Genomic DNA, 15375 nt, shown 5'->3' with positions numbered 1-15375 from the left:
GACTACATACGTGACATTACAGAGGCAAGAGAAAACAAAAAGCAAGCCAATGCATGGGACTGAATACAGGAGTCAAACACATGATATCAGATATAAACTTAAACAAATTAAACATGCAGCGCTCTCATACGTCGATGGTGAGCATTGAACAAAATACATGAGCTATGTCAAGCATCTTGTATGTGAACACGTACTGTAATACGCGTCCGTCTGTCTCATCACACAGGCTGAATCGAATCAGACCTCTGAGCTCTGAGTTGTTACGCAGGCTCACTTTAAAGTGAGCTCATTTTTCTGAACAGTGGCCACAAGTGACAGCTGTGGGATAATTGCAATTACGACAATTCTGCGTAACAGTTGCACAAGTAGAGAAGACTCAAGAGGTCAGCAAACTGACTCAGTAATGTTCATTATACAGAAATAGTTACCTGCTGCTGCTCATAAAGGGCAGCAAAACCCCTCAGCTCATTCATTTAATAATAAGTAGAAGCAATGTGTTATCACTCTTACAAAATGTACAGTCCCACTTTAAGTACAGTTGGTAGGAGTAAAAAGTCCCCTTTTGCCTTTGTTTTTTAGAGATTTGCTTCTCCAAAACTTCTTCATCTTCTGTCCTTTTCCAAACCTCTTTAAATAAATACAACTAAGTCAGATAAAAGCAGTCAGGTAGAAAAATATGTTAGTAAAGTCATGTAAAGCTGCAGTACTTCTGTTCTTAAGTATAGTACTTGAGTAAAGTAGTGCGTTACTTCCTACCTCTCACCATTAAAGAGGTGAGTTAACTGGCTGTCCTCTCTTTGGCTGAGATGACTCTGGGCTTTTTGCAATGCTTCGCTTCAGCCAAAAATAAACTGCACATTATATAGTGAGTTACACAAGCACCACTGCAGCAATTTTCCTACAGGAAAGATATTGAAAAATCTCCATTTTGGCTGAGAGCACCGAGGCTTATTATCTACGGAGATCCAGAGCCAATTTAAGGTATCAGCATATAGAAAATCACACAAGAAGCCGCTCTGCAACTGAAGATGTATAGGAAGTCGCACAACAGCCACTGCAACAGTTTTCCTCCAGGGAAGTCGAGTGATTGGGACTCATAAGAAACTCTGAATAAATGAGATATTGTGTTGATATTCATCCCATATGGGCCTCGGTAGAGTGTTGTGTTTGGCTTCTTCCACACCGCTGCACAGAGAAATGAATGGTTGAATTAGCCTCCATTTGAACAGAGAATGAAAGGGGGGCTTTTCAGGGGCTCGAGGCCTGAGGGTTAAAAGCTCATTTCAAAGTCCACTTTTTATTGGTAATGGTCCCTTCAAAGGGTCGGGTCGATCACAATGTGTGGCTACTGTATGCGGTGGTCCTCTGTGGCGCTACACTTTGCCCTTTCAAACATTTGATTTTATTTTTAGAGCAGTACAGTAGGAGCGCAGCCGTCCTCTGGAACTGTGTTTGCTTTGCCAGCACCGTGGCAAGAAAAGAACCGATGCTGGACGGGCCTGTGTTATTCAGATTCCTCCAGCAGAAACACAGCCAGTGAACACAGGCTTCAGGCTTAGCAGTAATGGTTTAATATGATAATAAAAGCTGGGACCAACATTTTGGACAAAAACAGGGATGGATAAGAAGAGGAAACACAAGACTGGCTCAAACAGTATGATCACTTTTCATAATGCTTGCTTTGCATTTTCACTGCATTTGTAATTGCAAATTATGTGTACAACACTTATCAAAACAGGATGAATATGTTATTAATAATACAATAGAATATGAATCACTGACATTGAGATGAAAAATGAAGTGAATGAAGTTGGAAGAAGAAATGTAAAGTTAAAGATAAAGATCCAGATGCACATATATATATATATATATATATATATATATATATGATATACACAGGGTTTGATCCAGAGCACAACACTGACACATAACTTGTGTAATATTGAAACAGACGGTGGCTCTGATTGTCGCAGAGAGGTGAGTCTGTGTTAGCTGGACAGTCGATAGTAGTTGGAATCCCTCAGTTACACTTTAAAGCACATCACATCAATATTTTAAGGCCATCATTTTAATTGGGACATCCAGAGTTTAGAGGCAGTTTTGACCTGTCAGTCTTGTTGGCTAATGTTAGCTAACGTAACATTAGTTCCAAGTGAAACACTGATAGAATATATTTTCAGTGGTATAGCTAAGCTGTGGTGAATAATATGGATGTATCCTAGATGACCAACTCCCAGACAACCTCGGCTCAAACACTGTATTTAAAACTAGTATACAAGACGTAAACGCTCTAACCACACTGGGATTAGTTAGAAAACATTTCAGTGGTTTGAAACTTCAAAATGTACCTACAGATGGTAGCTTTCCCCCTCTAAGCTTTAATTCACTAGACAAACATATGCTAAATCTTCAGTGATTCCTGCGGTATTGATCCCCTGAAGGAGAAACTCTCCTTCAGCTCCTGCTTCCACTCGGAGGTCAGAGCACATCGGACAGCTGCAGAGCAGAAACCCTGCAGCTGCGGGAGATTCAGTTGTGTTCAAGGACACGTTCTGCGGGGTGGGCGTGCTGCGTTCACATCGTGTCGGGTTTATTGTAAATATGAACTACCAACTGGGGACAACACTGTTCCTGCCAGCCCTCCAGTGGCAAGTGGAAGCTGTGGGAATATTTTGTAACTCCAGTATGTCCCTACTGGGGTCTGACTGTGTTTGTGTGTCAGCTGACAGTCTCAGAAGCCAGTTAAGTTGTGATGAACGTGATGTAAGCTGTGTTTAATGTCTCATTCCTGCAGGGTGGACCAAGTTTGCGCGGCTGACACGGGCGCTCACCAACAACCGCAACACGCTGCAGCAGCTGGCCCCCATAGGCAAACATGAAGTCAGCCATAAACAGTCCAGACTGGCGGAGGTGAGCACACACACACAAATACACACTCTTTTTAACTGTTGATCCTAAGCAGGTTAACTGCAGGTAACCATACATTCATCATCTTTCATGCCATGTTCCAGTTTTCTCTCACTGGTGAAACTGACTACAAGCAAACCTTTACCACTTCTCTTGTTCTTCATCATTCTGTGATTATGTGGCTAAAGGTCCATACTTAGATCAGGTGTTGCACAGTGTGCAGCATCAGCTAACAGAGCAAGCAACCTTCAGTAATGGACCAGCGCTATGAGCAGATCAAGATACTGTTAGATAACAAGGCACAAAGTTTACAAAACATTAGCTAAGATAAACTACCAGCAATCCAGCATCAGCTAACAAGGTGTGAAGCACAACATATGCTAAGCTTGTAGCAATCCAACATCAGCCAACAAGGTATGAAGCACAACATATGCTAAGCTACCAGCAATCCAGCATCAGCTAACAAGGTATGAAGCACAACATATGCTAAGCTCGTAGCAATCCAACATCAGCCAACAAGGTATGAAGCTCAACATACGCTTAGCTAGTAGCAATCTAACATCAGCTAATAAGGTATGAAGCACAACATACGCTTAGCTAGTAGCAATCCAACATCAGCTAACGAGGTATGAAGCACAACATACGCTAAGCTAGTAGCAATCTAACATCAGCTAATAAGGTACGAAGCACAACATACGCTTAGCTAGTAGCAATCCAACATCAGCTAACGAGGTATGAAGCACAACATACGCTAAGCTAGTAGCAATCTAACATCAGCTAATAAGGTACGAAGCACAACATACGCTAAGCTAGTAGCAATCTAACATCAGCTAATAAGGTACGAAGCACAACATACGCTAAGCTAGTAGCAATCCAACATCAGCTAACGAGGTATGAAGCACAACATACGCTAAGCTAGTAGCAATCTAACATCAGCTAATAAGGTACGAAGCACAACATACGCTTAGCTAGTAGCAATCTAACATCAGCTAATAAGGTATGAAGCACAACATACGCTTAGCTAGTAGCAATCCAACATCAGCTAACGAGGTATGAAGCACAACATACGCTAAGCTAGTAGCAATCTAACATCAGCTAATAAGGTATGAAGCACAACATACGCTTAGCTAGTAGCAATCCAACATCAGCTAACGAGGTATGAAGCACAACATACGCTAAGCTAGTAGCAATCCAACATCAGCTAAAATTGGATTTTACTGGAGGAGTGAAGTCAAACTTGGTGTTGATTCAATGAACCACAACAGTTAACGGTAACTAACCTGTCACCTGGAAGTTAGTGCCACTGCAGCCTCTCTATGTTTACGCCTCTGCACACACACACACACACACACACACACACACTACAAATATGCCACCGTAGCAACTCCCTGCTCTTTACATTATTTCTGCACAAATAAATCCTCATATAAAACATTAAGTACCACATCGAAACCATTTTACCAACGCAAAGTTAAAGCAACCACTCTCGCACACAGACGCATGCATTAATGTAAAGACACGGGCATGCATGCATACTGTACTTTCTCACACACAACCACGCCTTCGATGCATCCATCCTACGCTGCCCCCCCCCCCCCCCCCCCCCTCCACTCGCGCTCACATGCCACCTTCCCTGGAACTGCAGTTGTTTGACACAGCGAGCGGCGCTTTCTCTTCCCGGGAACGCTGTGCTCCCGTGGACTGCGGGTGTCATTAATATTTCATGTTGGGTGGAGAGACAGAAGCAGGGTGCTGTGGGCACTCTGAATGATTGTGACTGCTGCCAGAAATTTAGAAAATGGATTTTGGGGTGGGGAGAAGACGGGTCATGTCTTCTTTTGCCGGAGCTCACCCACCTGTTTTATTCATGAAGATTTGAGTGAGGTGTATCGCCTGTAATCACAATTTGTTTGAGTTTCATCCACGCTTAGCACACGAGGTGTGAAGCACTGTAGGTTTTAGCAAGAGTGTTTAAAGTGATGAGGGCCGGGGGAGGAACGAGGGGGAGGGGGATCAAAGGCCAAGGAGACCAAGTTGAATAAGTAGATAATGAATTAAGTAAATAAATTAAATGGAAAAATACTATCTAGTTGCCTTAGGGGAAACGTAGCATCCAGTGCTTTTGGAGCTAGAGACTAAAAGTCAGGACATAACTTTATAAACGTTCTAAATCACTGGAGTACTTCTTATATATAAAATCATTACTGATTATTGTAGGACGGATTGTAAAGATGAGAAAGATTACAGGAAATGTTGTTTGTTAAAGGCAGCTAAGTAGAAATATGGAATAAAAAAGGATTTATCGTTTGTTTGTTTTTTAGTTCATGCTTATTTACACTCTGTAGACTGTAGAATAAGGTTTGTTTCGAGGTTGGATTTCCAGTCATTTGTGTTATTACAAAAGTTGAGGTGATTTGGAATAAGATTTCTTTATGAGGGAGAACAAGTCGTGTAGGAAGGAACGAAGCAAAGATCATAAAGTGAAGATCCGGGTGGGGAGGAGTAGAAGAAAATGAGTTAAGGAAGGAAGGAAAGGAGGAAGAAGTTGTGAAGGGAGGAGGGTAGCAAGTAAAGAAGGACAGAAGGATGTAAGAGAAAGAGATGTGGAGGGAAGGAAGAGAGGGATGTAAAGGAAAGAAAGAAGTAATGTTGGCAGGGGGGGTAGGAAGGGGAAAAAGGCGTAATCAGTTACAGGCTGATCCACCCTCTTTCTCAGCCTGGCGTTGGATGAGATATGGTTGCATAACGTCCTGAGCACGCTCAATAGATATCGCAGGTGATCCGTCTGAAAGGCACAGCTGGCGTCTTCTGTCGAGGACCCTGTCGAGTGTCACATAAGCGGACTTGTCCCCCCCCCCACAATGATGGCGCTGTGCTGCTAATTGGCAGTCTAATTTTTGTGCGGCGGTGCTGCTCTTGACCAGCGGCTGTTTGACTGGCAGCTCTGATGATGAGGATGAGATTAAATGCAGCTCCGCCGTTATGAAGCCTGATGTTGATCCTCAGCTTGTTACTTAACATCCGCCCACCGCGTCCCACCGCGTCCCACCGTGTCCCACCGCGTCCCACCGTGTCCCACCGTGTCCCACCGTGAGGACAAATGGGGCTAACCAAAGCTAACGTCCCTGAACGTACACCAGGAGAGCAGGAAGTCTACATCATGATGAAGACATTACTATAGTAATTAGAATCAGTTGTAGTTGTGTTTTCACATTTTTAACATAACTACTACTAACAGTAGGCCTATTGCAGTTAACTGCAGTAATTATGCTAGTAGTAGCAGTAACAGAAGTAGAATTAGAAGTTCTAGTAGTAATCGTAGTAGTGATAGACACTGTAGTGGCAACAACAGTAGTAGCAGTAGCAGTACAAGTGTAGAAGTGTGAGTAGTAGCTAGTAATGACCGTACTAATAGTAGTAGTACATGCTGAGCAGTAGTAGTGAGAGGCTGCAGGAACATTAAAGTGTCAGTAGTAGCAGTAGTAGTAATGTTTGCATTAGTACTAATAGTAGTAGCAGTAGAAGCAGAAATAGAAGTAGTAAGTAATAGCAATAGTACTAGAAGTAGCAGCACCATTAGTAGTAGTAGTAGTAGTAGTATTAGCCTAAGTAGTAGTCACATCAAACTGGTAGTGATTATGCTATAAGTAGCAGAAGTAATAGTGGTTATTGCAGCAATATGTACTGTTAGTAGTAGTAGTAGTACATCCAGCGCTGGTTTAAGTATAAATGAGTATGATTTATTAGGAAGTGTCTTCATGTCGTATATATTTTGGGCTGTACAATATATTACTGTTCATCTCTGAAGCAGCTGGATACAAACAGAATAATATGCAGTTTAGTGTAAAAGGAGTCGACGGTTGATGTGTGATCTCTGGATTTAATGTAGTCTGAGTTCTGCAGAGGAGGCCGAGCTCAGCCGGGGGGGGGGGGGGGGGGGTCGTCACCACGCTGCAAAAATATAATGGCTGCTTTTTTCTTTTCTTTTTGGTCAACGTTTCTCTTCCTCTCATCTGATTTTCTTTTCAGCCCTCCTCTGTCTCTGTCTCATTTCAAGCCAAATTTATTCATTATGCAGTTTTGTCACAGGGAGCTTTACGGAGCAACAAGAGAGATGATTACAGGAGAAAACTGCAGGAAAAACATCACAATTTTTAATATACTTTTCTTGCACTATTTTCCCCTCTCTCTCTACACACTCACCTAGCAGCAGGGGGCAATTAAAACAAAGTAGTAGAGTTTTTTGCTTACTTTTTCCACCTTAATCTCTCTCTTATAATCTATCTCTATTTTACTAATTTAGATAAATCTCTCTCCCTTCTTCACTGTTTCCAAACAGAGTGCATTTACAAGGTGAACTGTCTTCCTCAGGCTTCAGTTACAAATATTAGACTATTAGAGTGATAATTGACAGAATAGACCAAAGTTTTCTTAGTATACAACAGTAAAGTACATGTGAAATAATCATGGAATCAGGTTCATTGTCTTTGTGCTCAGTTTAAAGTATGAAAACTGGGCCGAATGAAATTAGATCACGTAGATAAAGTTTTAATTTGTTGAGTCTAGAAGATGTGTGAACTAGTTAGAGATGTTTCATTTCTTTCTGAACATCTTTGAATGTGTGTAATGTATGATTTGCATGTTTTACAGGTAATAGTGGTTATTAATGTGTATTAATTAAGTGGTGCTTTTAATCAACTCTTGGGAGAGAAGTGTACTTGCTGAAAGGAAACCCAATCAAGAGAGTTGCTGAGTAAACGTTTCTTGCTCTGTTACATCTGCAGGTTTTGCAGCTAAACTCCGACATTCTCCCGCAGTACAAGCAGGAGGCCCCCAAGACGCCTCCTCACATTATCCTTCACTACTGCACCTTCAAGACCACCTGGGACTGGGTCATCCTCATCCTCACCTTCTACACGGCCATCATGGTGCCCTACAACGTCTCCTTCAAGACCAAGCAGAACAACATTGTGTGGCTGGTGCTGGACAGCGTGGTGGACGTCATCTTCCTGGTGGACATCGTCCTCAACTTCCATACCACCTTTGTGGGGCCCGGCGGAGAGGTCATCTCCGACCCCAAGCTCATCCGCATGAACTACCTGAAGACCTGGTTTGTCATCGACCTGCTGTCCTGCCTGCCCTACGACATCATCAACGCCTTCGAGAACGTGGATGAGGTACGGCTGGGCTTTTTGGACGGCTTTCTCGGCCGTGATTGGTTGGAAGGCAGCTGTGCATGGAGGTGAAAATGTTCAAGGGGCAATGACTACTTTCAACCTGGAGCTTATCTTCATAACTCAGCTATCAGTTATGATAACATCTTACTCAAAAATGTAACATGTACAACTGGGATTTTCCTTCTGTGACAAAATCTGCCATGAGGGAAACATACAGATCTCAGGCCTGTAGAATCTATTTCATGTCCCATACTGTCAGCATCCCAAATGTTCCTTTACTCAGTGTTTTCTGGGGTTAGGGATGGTTGTCCATGGCTATAAATCTAAACGTGATGGAGCCAATTACATGATTTGACCTTCACAGAGGCATCACAGGACCCCTTTCTGGACCTGACTGGACGAACACCATCACCCGAGAAAACACGGCAACGCATCTGGAAATCATTTAAATGATCAACTAAATTAAAATGATCTATAAAATCCGGCTTCTGAATGAATCTAAGGCAAGATATAGATCAAGCTTCATGTTATACCTGGAAGCCTAGATTACTGTAAGTGGTTGGTTGAAAGGACAGATTCTGGATATGATTTATCAAACTGTCCGCCGTCCTCAGAGACAAGAGAGCGTCTCTGGTGGAAGACATGGAGAAGTGGGTTTTTTAAGCAGAGATGTGGAACAGCGAAAGGTTTCTGGAGACAACTGAGTAGTGTTTTGGCTCAGGGACTAGAGACGCCGGGAGTCGCAGGGATGCTATTGACGTGACAAACGGATATCATCATACCCATTTCATCTAGGACACCAGCAGGACAAATATTTTTGATTCTGAGTAAAATGTCCTCATAACTGTTGGATGAACGGTCAGATGATTTAGACAATGATTAAGTTAATTCGTCCAATACGTTGGTTTATGACTAAATACCTGCAAAACTAATGACACTCCCATCAGCCTCAGCTGTACTTGGTGTTTAGTGCTGATCAGCAAATGTTAGCATGCTAACACACATGTAGCTGAAGGCTGTACTGTGTCTAATACAGCCTCACAAAGCTGCTGGTGTGGCTGTTTGTGACACCACATTTTTAGTTAATAACCTCATAAAGGTTATTGATTAATAATTGATAGTGTGCCGTTCATTCCTAACTTTCCAGTAGTCTCTCAGCAGGCCTTGCTATAATAGCTTGAAATTCATTATTGAAATCCTTTAAAAGTCAATACCGCCATGATTCTAAGGTCACGTGGATGTATTTAAATCTGATAGCATGTAGAATTGAATTAGGACCGAGTATAATGGGGGGGGGGGCTGATATTGAGGTGGTTGGTTTTCTGGTGTTGGAGAGGGAATAACTGCTCATCAGCTGTTTGGCTTCAGAAATACGCAGAAGAGGAGATCCATCAGATTTTGATGTTGGTAGAGAAATCGAATGCCGCTGCTTTTACTCACAAGCTTTCACAGAGCACATTGATTTCAGCAACTTAGGCGTCTAAAAAGCTATTGCTGAAAGGATCTTCCTTTGGCAATGAGAGTTTTTAGATCCTGAAGCTGTTGTTTTATTCTGGGGGACGTTCTGTGAGGGATCAGGCCGGCTCTGAGTATTTTTCACGGCCATTTACACCCGTCAGATATCGAGTAGTTATATCAATGTGGCCCGAAGTCCGTTAAAGGTGATTTTCCACTTGATTTCCTGCTGAATTAATGAGAAAGGAAAGGAGATAAAATGAAAAAAGAACAAATTATATCTACTAATGTCGTCCTCGTGCATTTCTCAGTTTCTTATGTTTGAACGTTTAATCTTTTCATGAGTGGGTGTGTAGTTTTTGTTTGTAAAAAGTGTGTTTGCGTGCACACGCTGTGGGTTTGTGTTTGTGCACAGGCATCCGGTTATTGTGTTTGTATGTGTGTCTGCCAAGTGGGGGCTTAATCACATTTTTGAACGTTTTTGAATGCCAGTAATAATAATAATAATAATGATAATACCAGTATTTGAAGCTGCCAGCAGCTGAATTGTCGACATCTATTAATTTTACATGCCAAAAAATCAGTCCACACCTCCCTCAGCATTTTATTCTTAGACCAAAACAACACCCTAAAACTCACAACTGACACAGACAAGTGACTTTTTAACAACATCCAGCCGGTCAGAAGCTAACGTTCCCCACGGCCCAGGTATAAACATGGTCTAACAGGCTGTGAAGGACTTTAAGGCGTAATGGACCTCCTGGGATACATTACTTCTTTTAAGTAACAGAAAACATCATTGAGTGAATAAACAAAGTGGGCCAAGATGATACACTTTTTATGTGGCTGAGGCCGGACATGAGCGGCTTAAATATTTATATTGAATTCAAGGCCATTATTGAGCCCATAAGTCTCAGTTTAACATTCGGTGTTAGACCTCCTCCCCAGCACGTTTTTGTGTGCTTGTATCTGCTCTCCTGCTGCTGGCCGACGGCGTCCTCCGTCAGGCTGAATGCTGTATTGTATTGTGGATCCTCCGGTAGGCGTCTGGAGCGGCGCTGCGTCTTGGTTCACGTGTCTCTCGTCCTCCGGCCTCTCGCTGCCGGTCCCTGATGGACTCGATGAGATCCCGCTGGGTGGAGTTTTCTGTCTTTTAAACAGCAGACGAGCGGGGGGGGGGACAGGCTGAGAGGAAATCAATGGCACGTAAATTTTCAGCTACTACAGAGGACACAGGCAGAGCCTTTCTTCCCCTCTTTGCTTAATTGACGTTTGTGTTGCTGCTTTCCCGTATTATCAGGCTGGAAGAATAGACGGATGCTGACTGAGGACAGTATGTGGGCGGCTTGAGGTGCAGCGTGAAAGAAAATAGCAGAGATTATTATAGGCTCATTGCAGACTGAATTCCCCTGTTGCCGTCTCTGATGGCGGAAGCAGCCGGGAAGTATTTTTAGTTATATTTTAATGCAGCTTTCAAGACTCTGCCAAGCTGTACCGACCTGGTGACATGCAGGTCATCACGACTTGTGAGGACCGTACAAGTCATTACCAAGTCCTAACTATAACCTCTCTCCGTCGGAGAACTTTCCTCGTCTTTCTGACTATGTGAGGACAAACTTCTTAATGTAACCTCAGTTGAAAGCAAGCCGACCACTTCAGAGGACATGTCTTTTTACAGCCTGCACCTTATGTTGGTTGTTTTGGGTCATCTTTATCATCAGTGATTGCTTAGAGCCGAGTATGTTGTCGTCTGACTCGCCGGGTGTAGGCTGTTGGCCGACTGTTTCAGTCTGCATTCTCCTCCCATTCCACTACGTGTGTGTTACCGTCTTGCAAAGGCGCCGTCGCTGCATCCTGATCAGTTTAAAGAAATACAAACAAGCCAGAGCATTTTTCCCCCTGTCCCAGAATGATAATGGTTTCAGCCAGACCTTTCTCCAGCGCTAGCACAGCGCTATGCGAGACTAGCTATGTGGTGACAACTAGTCACATTTACAGTAATTTTAGTCATCAGTTGATCTGTTGATTATTTCTTTGATTAACTGATTCATCGTCTATATTAGTCTTCACATTGCTTGTGAACCTAAAGATGTTCACGTTGAAAAAAATAGCAAATCCTCTTTTGAAAATTTGGGAAAAGCAAATGATGATATTTGATTGATCTGTGGCTAAAACAATGTATCAATCGCTTTATTAATCGTGATAATGAAATAGAATTGACGACGCAATGCATTTCTAATTTAACCAACTAATTGTTTCAGCACATTGTGATCAATCAGACGGGAGAGTCCAACTAATCCACGGTCGAACCATTTATTTACGACTAAACGGCTTATTTGGAAGAGAAAATATAGATGAATGCTAAAACTTTATTACTAAACTGGAGTAAACATCTGTTGTCCTATTGAACGCTGCCTTATAGTTACCTTACAGCTGTTCTATGCACGACGATGGTACACAGTTTGCAGTTATGAATCCAAACATATTCAGTATATAAAGTATGCTTGAGGACAACCATCACAAGACAAGACAGCGTGAGTAAAAACAACCTTTTACACAGTTTCTCTTAACATCTTTAAAAAGGGATTTAAACCATCAGTTGGTGGATATTACACGTTCCAGCTCAGCACATGGAGGAGGAGGATGCATGCTGGGCTTTAATGTTTGGCCGTGGGGTTTGTTTACAACCTGTCTGTTGGTCTGACTGCTGGTGCTGTTTGGCCTGTTAGACTCCAGATCTCAGCAACTAAGATGATGAGTGAAGTCGTAACCGATACAGAAGACAAGATCAAAACCTACAAGTTATACAAAAACAGAATTTTGCTTTAAGTTGTGAGAATTTTTCTCTCTTGTTTCCTCCTGTTGACATTTTTTTCATATCTCAGGAACAGCAACACCTCCACGCAGGCACATACAGGTCAGCAGGAACATCAACAGAACCAGTAATCGAGCTTCGGCTGTAAAACAGCAAGAAGTGATGTAACATTCTCATGAGGAGTTGTGCTGATGCTCCCGCAGGTTGCAGCAGAGGTGTTGTGAGGAGTCAGATTGTGTGTTTGTGTGTATGTGTGTGTTGAGGCGGTGGGGGGAGTCGGGCAGGGAGGAACCCCCCACGGGTCCTGCAGCCACCTGCTGTCACGAAGGAGCCCGGCAGGTGGATGGAAGCTCACAGCGCCGCGCCGGCTCAGAAAGGTCTAATCCAGGCTGACCTTTCCGCCGCGACCGGCCGAGCTGACAGAGCCGAGAGGAGGCTGTGCGCTCTGAGGTCGAGGGGTGGGATGTTAACAGGAAGGAGGAGCTGAGTGTTGTCTGCTAAATGACTTCAGTGTAAACGTTAAGGGAAGATTGGTGGATGGAAGGAGGACAGAGAGATGGATGAGAGCGCTGGCTTGGTAAAATGATGCCTTTATGTCGGTTTCGTTTTCGGCTTGTCACGGAGAGAACGACGCCAGAGGAAAGCAAAGCAGACGTTGTTGTTGGGTGTTTCTCTGAATGCTTTGCTGTTCTGTCCCGTGGATCAGTCTAATTGCTGGTGTTTGTGACTCTAAGCGGTTGCACTCTGTGTGTGTGTGTGTGTTGGATAATGATCCTTCAGGTGATAAACTGAGTTTGTGTTGGCACAGACTTTCAGCAGACTTTACAAAATACATCACCCATATGTTTTACGCTGAACGTCTTGTTACCTGCGGCTATGAGATCTCACACTTGGCAAAACAATCTTCAGAAGTGTAAACAAGTCAATGTCTGAATGGTTGCTAAGCTAATCCCATTACAAAAGTGCTTATCAGGGCTGTAGTAGTGCTGCTAGTTTGTCTTTCTATTTTGCTGACATTGAATGCAGCATTTCGCAACAGACATTTTGACGTGTCATAGCAGGAAACGCGCAGGTGTAATCAATAACAATGATCAAGGCCGAATTCCATTTTAGGTGTGCAAGTAGTAGGGCCCTGCATGTTGGCTCACTGTCGTGGCTCCCTGGGACACTTGAATGGAACAGAGCCATTGTTAATGTTATGAAGTTACACCTGTGCTTTTCCTGCTACGACAGGTGTCATAATGTCTGCTGTGAAAAGGGTCTGTGTAAGGGGAGACGACGAGATGGATCAAAAGAAGACGTGTATGAATGTGAATATGAATTTCTACTAATCTCCACAGATCGTTTATATTTGATGTCTCTCATGTGTCAAAGGGAGAAAAACATTCTCTTAAGACAAAAGTACTAAAATATCGAAAACATATTCAGTTTGACGTGTCTCTTTGTGTTTCAAGCGTTCTAATTAAAAACTGTACTAAAAGCACCTTTTACTTTCGAGCTGCTGGTGCTCGGGGACGGTTCTGTTGGTTTAGAGTGACAATTAAAAACTCACTTGCGCTCTTTTGCTAAAAGCTGATTCATTTTAAATGTTTAATGCTCACTGGACTGAGCGCTGAAAACACGTTAAGCTCCCGGTGCCGTCAGGAACATGCAACAGTGCGTCCTCTGCTTTGACAATAATGAGAGAAAGAGCCAGCGCTGTGAAAAGAGCTTCCCGGTGGACACGTAATCTCCGTCTATACCCCGTCTCACTTCGCCGGGCTCTGTTTCGGATAAACAGGTGCTTATGAGCCCTGATTTTACATGCATTGCGCGCTCTTGACTCATGCTCTTTTCATCTGTGTTGCTCTGTCCTGTGGCTACTTAATTTAGAGGCATTTACATATGAGCTGGGAACCGTCCAAGTCCCCGGGGGGGGGGGGGGGGAGGTGCTTTGAAGCTGTGGCTGGAGAGAGGCAGGGAGGGCTGGGGCGGGCTGGCTGGGTTTGTGGCATCAGAGAGAGGAGGATATAAGAACCTGCAGCAGGAGTCTGAGTTGAGGCGAAGGTGCAGCCAAGACCTTCTTAGTCCAGTGCAGTTTAAAGTCAAAGGTCAAGATCAGAGAAAACAGTCGAGGCAACAGGAAGTAGGTCTTAAAGAAATGACAGGAAGTTTTCTTAATGAGCACAGATGCAGAAAATCTGTAGAAACTCTGATATTTTCCTTAAGTTTGACACATCTTCAGTGTTTTTACATGTACCAGGACTGCTGTTGTGAAGAGAACTGGGTCTCAAACTGGGACTGGGGCACGGGGTTTGAATGGTAAAGTATACAGTAATTGGCTTCTTTAAAATGCACAAAGGGACAGTCAGTTCCCAACAAAATTGGTCTTGATTAGTTTCCCTCAATGATTCCTAAATCATTTGACCCAACAACCTCACTGGAAACACTCCAGTCAGCAAATCTACCTCATTTTCTCCTCAATTTGTTGACGTTCTCATTAGATTCAGGGATTTTTCAGATTGCTGGCGATATCGTGACTGTGTGGAGTAAATGTTGTTTTACGCGGTGAATCAGAAGCCCACTGCAGACCGCTGCTGCTCACTGATGTGGTGGCTGAGAAAAGCTCTTCTGTGTGCTTCTGCAGAGGAATTCTCAAACGCAGGAAACCAGAGTTTGTGTTGTGTGCAGAATGCACTTCATGGTGCGCTGATGGCTGGTTCCAGACATCCTCTTTCATCTCACTTTTTATTTTAAGTGACACTCTATGAAAAATGTATCTCTAGAGTAACAAACGCACCCATTGTAGGTTTGGTAGACGGCTGTAAAAAGTTTGCAGTTGCTTCATAATGTTCACAGAAACGTCTACTGCAGCGTAGTCCACTGAGGAGTATTCTTAATCTTTAGCCAAAATAAAACCGTTATTTAACGAGCATTAAACAACAACATATTCCAGTGGCGTGCTGTCAAAGCTTTATGGGAACTGCAGTTTTTGAATGCTTCCAAAATAATAGTTTTATCTGTGAGATATTCGAGTTTAAC

The 15375-nt window shown here is 43.1% G+C and overlaps 1 protein-coding gene across 1 annotated transcript in view; it reads left to right on the top strand.

The window, feature by feature from the left end:
• The window catches only part of kcnh5b (potassium voltage-gated channel, subfamily H (eag-related), member 5b), a 95710-nt gene that overhangs the window by 14344 nt on the left and 65991 nt on the right, over positions 1-15375 (top strand). The window contains exons 5-6 of the mRNA XM_070919847.1: positions 2795-2910; positions 7692-8084. Coding sequence (XP_070775948.1) covers positions 2795-2910; positions 7692-8084 — 509 coding nt within the window. The remainder of the gene's footprint in view (positions 1-2794; positions 2911-7691; positions 8085-15375) is intronic.

This window comes from Enoplosus armatus, chromosome 15, assembly GCF_043641665.1.
Source record: "Enoplosus armatus isolate fEnoArm2 chromosome 15, fEnoArm2.hap1, whole genome shotgun sequence".
Lineage (NCBI taxonomy): Eukaryota > Metazoa > Chordata > Actinopteri > Centrarchiformes > Enoplosidae > Enoplosus > Enoplosus armatus.
The sequence above is the reverse complement of the archived record's forward strand: the minus strand, read 5'-3'. Positions and strand labels throughout refer to the sequence as shown.